Here is a 12,852-nt window from a genome sequence, read left to right as displayed (position 1 = left end):
GATATATAATAATATGATACATATTAGTCATTTGTATTTTTAGTCTAGTTTGCTTTTATAACAATATAATTCTTTGCATTTACATTTTAGTTTGATTGGTAGTTTTCTTTTACTAAGTACAAAACTTTATTTCATGTTAAAAATAATCAATTATTAATTGAGTACTTAAATTATTCATCACTATTTGATTAAATTATCATCAATATATCTTGATAAATGATAGATTTCTGAAAGAGCAATTGATTTGATAATATTACCTTAAAAATGTAGTCACCGGAATATGTGTTTGATAGTATAGTCTCATATTTAAGAAAAAACCCGATAAATAACCGAAAAATCACCAAAAACCGAATCAATAAAAAGACTTAATTAGTTTGGTTTTGTTCCAATATTTGAAGAACCGACTTACCTGATTTGATTAGGTTTTTTTCAGGGAAAAATCGATCCAAACAAAACCACTACACAAGATGATCAGGATTAACTCAGTAATTTAAAAGAACCAAGTTCTCCTGTCAAGTACTATAGTACTTAATGATGGGAAATAAACAAGAAGATGTAACACTTAAATATGAAACCTTCACTAAAAATTTACAAGGCTCATTAGGCAGTCCCTCATATTCTAAACTAATTTAACATTAGTTTCTACCTATCTGTACCTTTTTTGCAGTTTTGTATCAACTAATTTAGCTAAGGTATGAAAGTAAAGCCAAAGAAAGAGACATGATAAAATGCATGCCTTGTCTGTTCTTTGACAATGGATCAGGGCATCATTCTTAAGATGATTCTGCCACCATCTTGAATGTGCTAACTGCTAAAAGAATGAGCAAATCGAACATTAATCCGCTTCTTAATTGGCGTCCTACAAGACGGACAGTCGTTCATTCCTTGCTTTTCGTGAAGCACGTTACATTGTCCACAAAGAACCTGATGGGCACACGGGAGGAAAACCACCGACATTTCCTCGGTCAAACACATAACACATTCCCTCTCCATTTCCACACTTCTAGAGCCAAAATTGTTGTCAAAGAGTGCAGAGTTCTTTGTGATTTTAGGAGACTGCAGCCTCACGTCGATGCCTCTTCTAAGTGCCTCTATTTTTGAACCTTCAGACTGCAATCTCAATCGAGCTATTTCACTCTCAAGCTTTTGGATATCTTCTTTACACTTTTGCATGTTGCTCTCCGCCATTTCTCTCATATTATCCTCCTCCATTTTACTCTCAACTCCCCGTTGCTCCCTTTCAGCCTTAACAGAATCAGCCTGCTGAAGAACCCTTTGTTTCTCCCTCTCCTCCTGCTCCGACAGAGCCTGCAATTCTTTGGTATCTTAGCATGAAACTAGAAAATGTACAGCACTTTGTGTTTTTCTCGTACAAGTTAAAAGTGTGCAACACACAAAGGTAAATCGCTTGAATTTGATTTAAATCATTTCAAATAAAATTGTACCAGGCTCTTCTAATAGACTAAGCTTATACTAGAAAGACCATCAAACTGCAACTAAATTATCAAAAGCAAGACTTATTGAATATGTGTTGGAGCCGCCTATGTTGCGCGGGCTCTCCAAAATGCCGCCACACCCATGTTGGATCCTCAATGACATTTTCGGAGAGCCCAAGCAACGTAGGGAGCCACCATTACTGGAAGTTATAAGTAAATCAGAATCAATAGTGTACCAGCAACAACAAGTTCATTCACGGCCTAAAAACCCTACTAGCTTTATATAGAAGGTATGACATATAGACTAACAATACTGGTAAACAGTTAAGACCTCAATCAAGAAGGCAAAGAAATTTTATTCCTACAAAGGATACCTTAAACTGGTTCTGGTGCTTTTTGGCTCTCTCAAGTTCCTGCTCCAAATGAGCTACTTTTTGCTTCAGGGTAGAGAAGTCGTCCTGCAGTGAGCCCTTCTCTATCTCCCATGCTTGACACTTCTTCAATATCTCCTGCTCCCTTGCAACGGCTTGGTGGAAGTTTGTAGCAGACGCCACAGCAGCCAACTTCGCAGCCTCCATCTCCTTCTTTAGCACAGCATTCTCCACCTCAAGCCTGCGAAGAGAAGAGTTAGCCATCTCAATCTGGCCACTGGCATTTGACAATGCATAGTCCATTTCAGAAAGCCTCTTCGCGGCGTTTTCCTCCACCATTTGCTTCTCCTTCTGAGACTTATCAGCCTCTTCTTTCTCTTGCCTCAGCATTTTAAGCTCCTCCTTGTCCTTTCCAAGCCTCCGAGCCGCCTGCATAACCTTCTCATTGGCCCAATCAGTCCACCCTTGGAGCTCTTTCTGCAGCGTCTGCATACGGGAAATTAGCAACAATATAGTTTCATCTTTCTCATTTTGTGGGACATGTTTGCCCAAAGACTCATCGTACGGAATACCAGCGTAATAGTCTACAACAGCAGGGGTATTTGTGTTAACAGCAGGCAATGCACAAACAGTATCTTGAGCCGGTTGCACACTAGAAGTTTCACTTGAAGGTGCGATGGACGGGGAGGTACTTGAACTATGAGAGCTTCCTTCAGCTAAAGGACCATTGGTTTTAAGTGAAGTCGTTACCTTAGAGTAAGTACTCTTCATTACAAAACCAGAAGAACCAGATTCAGAGTTGAGCGTCTTGTCCAAAACCATACTGCCCCAGGTGGTGAGTTTCGCTTTAAAGGAACCCTTACCCATACGACCTTTGTAGCTTTTCTCGAAATGAAATGACTTTTGCCTAAGAATATCCTTCTTAGATGACCCCCGTTTCGCAGCTCCAGCTATGTCTTCTAAAATTGCTGCTTTCGACAAAGACAATATATTCTCCCTGATAAGCCCTGAGGAACTCTGGTTCCCTGTAATTCCCACTTCATGAAGATGTGAGTATATGGACTCCTGCAATTGAGCGATTACATCGGCACAAGGAACTTCAGAATGCAAACTTTGAGCAATCGGCATTGAAGGTTTTGGCGGTTGTAGTTTATCCATGTTCGATTGAATCAATTCAGAAGCCTCCTTTGTTTGAGCAAGTTTTGAACCACATGAGCTTTCTCGTGGACTTTCTAAACTGCATAGCTCGCCAAGAAGATCTCCTTCTATGGCGCATGCATGTAACAGGTTCAGATCACATATTAAAAGGCACCACATTGCTTCTGCGACGGTAAAAGCTGGCTTAACCTCCCTCAGCACGCATATCATCTCCAACATTGTGTACTCAACCAGGCTATTTAAATCCTCAAATATGAGAGGTGTAGAGGAATCCAATTCTTTTTCCCTACTTAGTAAAGCCAAGGCACCGTCAACAATAGTTGAGACAGCATCCTTGCTACCGTGATAAAGGCCACTCCTTAAAATGACCCATTCAGCTATTTCCTCACTATATCCGCATTCAACAATCCTCTTGATTGCACTTTGGAAAGTTGCGGACAAGTTATGAAATAAAAGTTCCATTAGCTGACATGCTATTGTATCGTCCCAATCGGCGTGTTGTAAGGTTTCCACTCCTTGTTTCTCATTGGACTGATGACACCTGCCCTCGAGTGAACCGACCCCATTAGGTGTGCTTTGAAGTTTTTCCTCTAATAATTCATATCTTGGAAATTCAGTAAGGGACAGGGCCGGTGCATCAACAGGAATATCTAGAGGAGACTCAGATAAGAATTTCCTCTTGTTCCTACTTCCTTTTTCCTGAGCTGATATTGCCAATGACTTCTCATCAGCACATTCACCGTTGTTATGATTCACCATGTTCATTTTCTTTTCAACAATCATTAGACGTTCCGTTGTAATCGTATTACTCGAATCTTTATCAGCAGTTCCCACTGTTGCAGTGGAAGGCCATTTAGTAATAATGTGCTAGGTAGCGGAAATAAAAAATGAAAGGAGAACATAGCAGCAAAAGAATAAAAAAACTTTCAAATAGTGACAAAAGAAGAAAAAGCAACTGATAGATTTCTCATTGACTGAACAATAGAACCATTGTTAAAGGCTGTTAAAGCGCGCTCAAGCCTTGAAGCTCGGTGAAGCCCAAGTTGTCCATTTTGCCTTTGCTTAATTGGTGCTTTAGTGTAGGCCTGAACGTGCTAAGGGATGTGCACCATCACTGATGGGTTCTGTCTTTAGGAGCACGACAGCATATAGATATAGCTTAATTACAGTATTTCTCTTTTACCCACATAATTATTGTTTGTGTTTATAGTTACATATTTTTTGCATTACATTTCTATTTTTTTTTCTTCGTTACTTCAAGGTAGGAGTAAGGCCTGCGAACATATTACTCTCCCCAGACCCTACTTGTGGAATTACACTGGGCTTCTTGTTGTTGTTGTTTTCTTCATTAAAGCATGCTTTAATTGAACGTTCCGCTTAAAGCATTTTTGCGCTTTTTGCTTTTGACTACTCTATTTATAGAAGATTATCTAAATACAACTACACATCCTACCAAAACCAGTCGGGATCGTATACGAATCTTTTATATCCATTCTTCTCTATATCAATACTCAATAGTCAGTCTATTAAGACAAATTAAGGGCTATCTATTTTAGAGATTCTCACAATATTATCTGAATAAGGAAAAAAATAACAACAACAAGGGAAAAAAACAGAAATAAATGGAAACAAGCATACCTCTGCGACACACTATAGGTGAAGCTGCAAAAGAATCAATTTTTCTGCCAAAAAACACTCAAAAATATCAAAAGGGAAAATACCCATAACTCAAAATTTGCAAATAAAGCAATAATTTATCAGTTTTCACCCAACAAGCAAATCAAACAGAAAATCCAAGAAACCCTCAGCTCAAACTCTTGCTCAGAGCCCAATAATAAAACTAAATATAGCAAAAATTCAATCTATAATCAAAAGGGTCACCATTTTTGGCCAGTAATTACACCAAAAGTAACATTTTGGGGGTATTCTTGAAATACAATAACAAAATGAAAAAAGTAAACTGTAATCGAAAGGGTTACTCACCAAAAAATTCTGTTTCTTCTTTTTTGGCTCTTGGTAGTCTATAGAGTCCACACTAGTGTGTGTGTGTGTGTGTGTATTTGCTATGCTCTCAGCAGGTGCGGCTTTGGAGTCGTGGGGGACTGTGGGTTAACTTAACCCTTTGTCTTTTTTTGTCTTTGGTCACTTTTGATGATATTGGTTTAACCAGGGTTAGGTCATTGCAAATTTCCATTCATTTATGGAATTTTTTTTCTTACTGTATGACTGAAATTTTTATCCTTAATTAGATATTTTGGATTTGAGGCGAGTAATGGACGACATTTTAGAAAGAGTTTTATCTGCATAGATGGTATATTCTGCGTGAATTCGAATTAATCGAGCTAGTGTAAGGAGCTTATTCGAGACTAATCCAAACTAGCCTTATACTGAGTTAATCGGGTATAACTTCGAATTAGTCGGGTCGTGTTTCAGATACTAAGTGATTAAGCAAAAAAAATAAATATTAAAGGGACCCCATAATGTTTGCTTGACCTACTTCGAATTAATTGATTAATGAGTTCCGAATATCGGATAGTTACAACAACAACAAGAACGACCCAATAAGATCCCACAAGTGGGGTATGGGGAAGGTAGTGTATACACAGACCTTACCTCTACCCGATGAGGTACAGAGGTTGTTTCCGATAGACCCACGGGAATATCGGATAGTTGAAGCACATAAATAAGAGATTGAAAGGAGAAAAATGGAACTGGAATAGTAAAAACTGAATTTAAGTCTATAATTTGGAATATTACAAAACAATTTTTTTCCTTTTTTAACTATGATGTATGCATAAAGGTAAATAAAAGCACTAAAAATAAGAGTTAATTTAGTTTATCAAGAATTTCAACGTTAATGTTTCGTAAATCAAGAATAAAATTGAACGAATTTGGAAGAGCAGAATTGAACAAATTTAGTATAAAGATTATGGTTAGTGCCTACAATTTCATGGTTATTTACAATTTTGTGAAAGAATTTGGCCACAAAAATTAAATTGCCAAAACTAACTCTCTTTGCTATAGTTGCTAAGCATGTTGCAATATTTACCTAAATAGCCACAAAATTATTTGTTACAACAAAAAGTCGTAGTTGATCACGATTTTTTGGTTCCCCATTTGAAGTTAATGTGGCAATGATAACTTTTTACCAACAATATTTTATTTGAAATGAAGACTTGAACGCTCGATTACATTTATACTTAAAAGTTTTATGTAAATCAATCTAGCGTAATTAATTAAATATAAATGCCAATTTTTTTCTATGAAAATGTCACGATCCCAAATCGGACCCGGTCGTAATGGCACCTCTCGTGGAGACAAGGCAAGCTGACACAATCCCCAAATTTAGTTTTAACAATTTAATAAGTCAATTTTAGTCATTTATAAGGATAAATCCCGAACAAGTATAGATTTAGCGAAATAAAACAAGTGCGGAAATGAATACAGCCCGACATCGGGGTGTCACAATTTACGAGCATCTACTAGGGTCTAAATACAACGGAAAAGTCTGAAATGTACTAAATACAGTATAATGAAATCAAGAGGGAGGAAAGCAGTGATGCGAACGCCGTCAGCTACCTTGCTAAACTCTGATGACTCTGCCTCTGATCAACCAATACTCGCTACCGGGTTCAGAAATACCTAAATCTGCACACAAGGTGCAAGGAGTAAAGTGAGTACTCCGACTCAGTGAGTAATAATCATAACTAAAGACTAAATGATAGGAAATCACGAAAAGTACATCAACATGATTTATAGAGTAGTAAAAACCAGTAAGAAAGCAATGAAGCTGTAAAATCTCTTAAAGCACCTTAGCTCAGTTTAAACTTCTTTAAAAATGACATAACTCCTTGTGAAAATATCAAAATGATAAACGATTTAAAGATTTAGAAACTAGACTCGAAGATTTTTCATTTGATAGGTTGCACACCATATAACTCTCGATATATTCCGAGATAAGTGCTTCTAAAGTCGGCTCCAAGCATCAGAAAATTCTGTCGAAACTGCTCCACCAGCCATCTTCAATCAATCATAACTTTCTGATAAATTGTCCAAATCATGAATGGTTTATATTTTTGGAAACTAGAATGCAAGGACAACAACTTTTATGTTTTGCAAATTTTTAGGTTCCTTATAAATTTCGAGATATAAGCTTCCAAATCCAGCTCCGCGATTGCACTAGTTGCTGTCAAAACAGCTTTCTGCAGAAAATTTCAGCAACTCTTTGGTCCAAAATTTATTCCGTTAACCTTCTGAAATCTACCCGAGGCCCTCGAGACCCTAACCAATTATACCAACATGTCCCAAAACATGATACGAACTCGCTCGCGGCCTCAAACAACGTCGAAATCATGAATCATACTCCAATCCAAACTTTATGAACTTTGAAATTTCAAACTTCTACATTCTATGCCGAAACCCGTCAAATCACGTCCGATTAACCTCAAATTTTGCACACAAGTCATATTCGACATTACGAACCTGCTCCAACTTTCAGAATTGGAATCCGACCCCGATATCGAAAAGTCAAACTCTCGGTCAAACTTCTCAAAAACCTTCAAATTTCTATCTTTAGCCAAATGACTTCAAAATGACCTACGGACCTCCGAATTCACTTCCGATCGCGCTCCCAACTCCAGAATCACCATACGGAGCTACTCCCAGACTCAGAATCCCAAACGGACATCGATAATACTGAAATGCACTTCAACCCAAACTTATGAAATTTCTTCCAAAATGCTAACTTCCACAATAGGCGCCAAAACGTCCCCCGGTCATCCAAAACTCGATCCGGGCATACGCCCAAGTCCGAAATTATCATACGAACCTACTGGAACCTTCAGATCCCGATTCTGAGGTCGTTTACTCTGAAATCCAATCTTAGTCAATTCTTTCAACTTAAAGCTTTCGAAATGAGAATTCCCTTTCCAAATCAACTCCGAATTCCCCGGAATTCAATTCCGACCATACATACAAGTCATAATACCTGAAGTGAAGCTGCTCATGGCCCCAAACTGCTGAACGACGCGCTAAAGTTCAAAACGACCGGTCGGATCGTTACGGAGAAGTATGTACTGAATGGTTAAACAAGTAAACAAATTGCATAAAAGATTTAAATTGTTGCGTAAATGTTAGTAATTTCATCTTATACAGATTTGCGGGGTTTTGTGTGCTAAAAAGACATATATAATATTTTTGGTATACATAATACATCTGGTATGATCTGCCTATAATATTTTTTTTTCTTTCCCAGCCAAATTTGAGCTAATTACTTTGTCTCTTCAATTGTATAAAGTTTCCTTTGTAATTATTCTTTCTTTATTGAGTTAACTAAACACGATCCGCATTTATCATCTTCAGAAACTTATCTTCTTCTTCTTTTTTAAATTTTTTTTAAATTTTGTAACCTAAACACATTCAACATTATGCTTTTTTAGGACAAATTTATATTCATTAGCATGAGATAGAAACGCATCACAATTGTGTACTAGTGATGGAGTGTTATGCTATAATTTACGATTTACTCTTTTTTGAACATCCACAAGAACAATATTGTACATCCAAAAGAATATAATTAATTAATTAATGAAAAATAATAATCTTAAGAACTCAATTTCGCATGACATGATCAAATTAAAAAAATAAACGACATGGTATAAATACTCTTATGGCCATATTTCTTGCATACACACATACAACAAAGAATATGAGAAATCTATTTTTTTTTTTAAAACCTTCCTTTATACCTCTATTATACAACTTCAAGAGGCAAAACAAGCAAAAATTATATAGTGGTCGACAAATTTTCCTTTTTTTATAATTTTGATATAATATAATTTCTTTACTTTATTATTTTAATATTCATCTTCTGATTTTCTTGCTTCCCTTCTAAACTCCAAACCTTATAGGCATTTCATCGTGCACCATGTGCAAAATCTAAAATTAGTGAACTTAAAATAAGTGTGATTTTGTTATATGTATAAATTTTAATTTCTTTTTCATATATATATATAATTTGTATTGAAAGCAATACGTTCAGTTGAACTCGCAGAGCCCGAGCTAGATCCGCCTCTTTTTTCATTGAAAATCTAGCTAAGAAGGTATAGGTTCAGCTAACCCAAGATTTTTGACACTGAGCTTGTATTTAATTTCAATAAATATTAAACTTTGAACTCAATAACTTTAAAAATACATTAATAGTTCAACAGTAAGATCTATAAATTTTGAATCCGTCTCTATCTGTTTGGTTTCATACATTACTCCTCGAAGGTATGCCTCGAGGAACGATAAAGATCATAAGGAGCCCATAGATGATCAACAGTACATGGTTTTCTTGAATCCAATCTCAACCATGGTTTACCTTTACCACTCCAATGTAGTAGACTAATTGGCCCAGGATGTAAATTCCTACATTTACCTTCAATATTATCACCACCTAATCCATGTTGGTTCCATCTATGATCAACTGGCATAATATTTCCTGCTAAAGTAAGTAAAAATGGTGGCAAAGAACCTAAGTGATATATTCTTTTTTGCTTTTGAACAATCATCCAATTCTCAACTTGTTGTGTATAATTTCCTTGTCTCCATTTTTCCACATCCATAACCATAACTCCTGTGTTGAAATAACATGGTTTTCGCCTTTCAAATGTTCGCGATAATTTGGGATCATTCCAAAATGTTTCAGTAAAATAAGTTGTGAAATTTGCTTGACAATATTCAGGTGCTGCTAATATCTTGTCACCAAGTTCAACTTGCCATAATTTTGCGATGTCATCAACAATAACTATGTCAGAATCAAGATAAATTACGCGTTTCACGTCCATTGGAATTAGATCAACCAGATAGATTCTCGCATAATTTAATGGTTGGTCTAAGGCTTGACGAATGGACTTTGAAATTAGGCCACGGACCCTGTGCGCATCAAATTTGTAGAGCCTGAAATTGAGGTAGGGAAAAGTGGACTTAATGCTAGAAAATACCACAGGTTCATGTCTTACACATAGGAAGTGAAACATGACATCTTCTGGACATGTTGAGTGTTGTAAGATGGATAACACAGCAGCCATGGTACCTACAGAGACAAAATATTAAGTAATTAATAACATGTTGTCTCTAACGACTTAAGCTTTTATAATATATAATTATATATTTCGATACAGTATATCTGAGTACATGCAGAGGCGTATGCAGGAATTTTTGTAAGCGGTATCGAAATTTATAGAAGAACTGAAATGTCACTTTGATTATCATACTTTTAGACAAGAAATAACCTTAGTTTATTGGCTTTGTTGAGTCTTAAGTTAAAAAAGATTTTGAGTCCAATTCTACTTCATCACAATTTTTAACTACAAAGGCTCTCTCAAATATTTACAAAAGAAAAATGTGCTAGTTGAGGTTTGAACCTTTGACCTCATAGAGCAAAATCAAGCATAAAATCAACACACCAAGGCACAATTTATGTAAAGTGGTGTCATTTTTTCTTACTTATCCGTTTCCGTACAGTATTAATACATATTTTTAGTAAAGTTTTCCGACAAAGCGGTATCGCATGACACCGCTTGAGGAAGTGTGCATCCGCCCCTGAGTACATGCAAGATGTTCATGAGTTCAAATATCTTATTGTCATGTAAAAAGAAAAACATTTTTGCATGTATTTCATACAGTTTAAATATCATTTTACACCAGTAGGTAGTTGACCTATTGTAGCATGTTAATTAGTTAGTACTATTTTTTAAATTACTTATAATTAATATTTATCATAAAATTTTACATGCATTATAAATGATATAGTTATGTAAATATTTTACAACATCATTGCACAGGATTTTACCCGAATTTTTACTTGAAAATGAATCATCAGCAGGCATGTAGAAACATAATGTTATAAAGTAATTAAAAGTATGATATGCCAGACAACTTAAAGTTTTTAGATAAGCTAGTCGCACATTTCAATATTACCTCTCAAGTAATTAGCATCAAGGGTCATGGCGACATGAATATGATCAACGGCCGACGAACCGCAATCTCTCCCATTGCGAAAAGCCGGTGCCTCCCGGAAGACGGGAACGTGCAGGCCGGTTGGTTTCAAAATAACGCCAACACGGACGCTGGTGGTAGTGGTGGTGGTCGTAGCGGTGGTGATCAAGGAGATTTGGTTGCTAATTAGGGAGAGAAACAGGAGGCCAAGGAGATGAAAAGAAGGAAAAAAACTCCAAAAGGCCATCCTGTAGTTTGCATATAGAATAGTGCATTAGGGGAAAGAAAGTTGAAGCAGCCATTGGAAGCTAGGTTAAGAGAAGGTTTAGGAGAGGTTATAAATGATTGATTGATAAAGAATAAAGGATAAAAGTTGGTAGGATTGTGAGGGAGAGAATTCTATTTGTTTAGGAACCTTTGACTCTTATATATATTATCCTTTTAGTTACTTCCGAATAATGTATTTGAGGCAGTTGTTCGAATTCCTTGCAATTAGTAACTCATTTTCATGGATTAACTAGAGTCAATGATATTTTTGAGGGGCTTAAATAAATGAATTACCTCAGCTTCTACTCTTTTTTCTTTTCCATAATTATAGCATCCATCATTTGTCTTATCTAAAAATAATTCTATTAGTAGAAAGAACTAAAAATATATATTGAAGTCAAAATTGTGAATCTTGCAAATTTATAGTTAGAAAACACATATTTTGAAAAGGAAATATGGGCCTAGATATTATGAGACAAACAAAATACCTAAGAATTTGACTTTCTATTTTGATCGTTGCTTGGCTGGAGGGGTTAGGATATTTTCTTGTAATTAATCCAAAGTCAACAACAACAACAACAACAACCCAATATAATTCCATTTAGTGGGTTCTGGGGAGGGTAGTGTGTACGTAGACCTTACCCCTACCCTAGGGTAGAGACTGTTTCCAAATAGAAACTCGACATCCTTCCCTCCAAGAACATCCCACCTTGCTCTTGGGGAGACTTGAACTCACAACCTCTCGGTTGGAAGTGGGGGTTGCTTACCATCAGAGCAACCCCTCTTGTCAATTGGCTATTAATTCGGCTTATGGATAACTGTATGACGGAATTTATTTTTCATAAATATTTTTTTTATTTTAAATGTTTTTCATGATTTGTTTTTAGAAAATGTATTTTGGTGCTCGGTTGGTGAGTGAAAAATAATTTTGAAAAATAAGATTAATAATTTTATTAACAAATCAAATAGGATTTATATTATTGATTATTAATAATTAATAATAATATATAAATGTTGGTTAGAGTAAACGATATAAAATTAAGAGTTAACATAATCGTAAGAAAAATAATTACTGTTATCCATAAGTGAGAAAAGTCATATTTCTCCTTTCGGTGTAAAATATTTTCCAAGAAAAATGGCTATAACAAAACACCACAAAATGGCTTTTTCGGGGGATAGGGGGATGGGGTGTGGGTGATGGGTCCTCAGAGCATTTATGTATAATCTAGGCAAACATTATGCGGGGTGATGGCGAATATGGGTAAGGATGGTGGTGGATTGATAAGGTGGGTTATGGTGGGTGTGGGGGTGGCAGGGATGGGTGGCGAGGAGGTGGGTACGTAGGGTAGGGGTAGGGGTAGGGGCACGAGTATGAGGGGGCCGGGGTGGAGGGTGCGAGAGGTGAGATGGTGGGGATTGGGAGGAGGCAATTAGTGTGAAATAGCCATACTTATTTTCCCTACCCCACCAGGGATTTCGATTTCCTAATTTTTAAGACCATTCGGATATGAAAAAATTAAAAAATATTTTCATTTATACCAAGCACACTTTTCCTTTTGTTGAAAAATTATATTGAACACAGACAAAAATAATTTTTTATTTTATTTATCGATTTCTTATGTTATTTTTTCTATCAATTC

General features: G+C 36.1%; 2 protein-coding genes across 2 annotated transcripts; both read right to left on the bottom strand.

Annotated features, from left to right (window-relative positions):
• Window positions 1-558: 558 nt before the first annotated feature.
• Window positions 559-5,086, bottom strand: LOC142161619 (putative E3 ubiquitin-protein ligase RF298). Its single transcript, XM_075249072.1, has 4 exons — window positions 4,949-5,086; window positions 4,604-4,647; window positions 1,811-3,798; window positions 559-1,308 (listed from the first exon to the last, which is right to left on the bottom strand). Exons 3-4 carry the CDS (start codon window positions 3,746-3,748, stop codon window positions 805-807), a joined length of 2,442 nt encoding a protein of 813 aa, XP_075105173.1. The 5' UTR covers window positions 3,749-3,798; window positions 4,604-4,647; window positions 4,949-5,086; the 3' UTR covers window positions 559-804.
• Window positions 5,087-9,222: 4,136 nt separating this feature from the next.
• LOC142174700 (putative galacturonosyltransferase-like 4) lies at window positions 9,223-11,233 on the bottom strand. The gene is made up of 2 exons (XM_075240786.1): window positions 10,928-11,233; window positions 9,223-10,040 (listed from the first exon to the last, which is right to left on the bottom strand). The coding sequence occupies exons 1-2, from the start codon at window positions 11,190-11,192 to the stop codon at window positions 9,223-9,225; spliced, it is 1,083 nt and encodes a 360-aa protein (XP_075096887.1). The 5' UTR covers window positions 11,193-11,233.
• Window positions 11,234-12,852: the final 1,619 nt, after the last annotated feature.

This window comes from Nicotiana tabacum, chromosome 3, assembly GCF_000715075.1.
Source record: "Nicotiana tabacum cultivar K326 chromosome 3, ASM71507v2, whole genome shotgun sequence".
Taxonomy (NCBI): Eukaryota; Viridiplantae; Streptophyta; class Magnoliopsida; order Solanales; family Solanaceae; genus Nicotiana; species Nicotiana tabacum.
This window is presented reverse-complemented; position numbering and strand designations above follow the sequence as displayed.

What these genes read in the sequence shown, in the direction of transcription:
- LOC142161619 (XM_075249072.1), bottom strand. Translation starts at nt 3,748, where the DNA reads ATGATTGTTGAAAAGAAAATGAACATGGTGAATCATAACAACGGTGAA. An exon ending in AGCACCAGAACCAGTTTAAG is followed by an intron (nt 1,309 to 1,810) that starts GTATCCTTTGTA and finishes AAAGAATTGCAG; the next exon opens with GCTCTGTCGGAGCAGGAGGA.
- LOC142174700 (XM_075240786.1), bottom strand. Translation starts at nt 11,192, where the DNA reads ATGGCCTTTTGGAGTTTTTTTCCTTCTTTTCATCTCCTTGGCCTCCTG. An exon ending in TGATGCTAATTACTTGAGAG is followed by an intron (nt 10,041 to 10,927) that starts GTAATATTGAAA and finishes TTGTCTCTGTAG; the next exon opens with GTACCATGGCTGCTGTGTTA.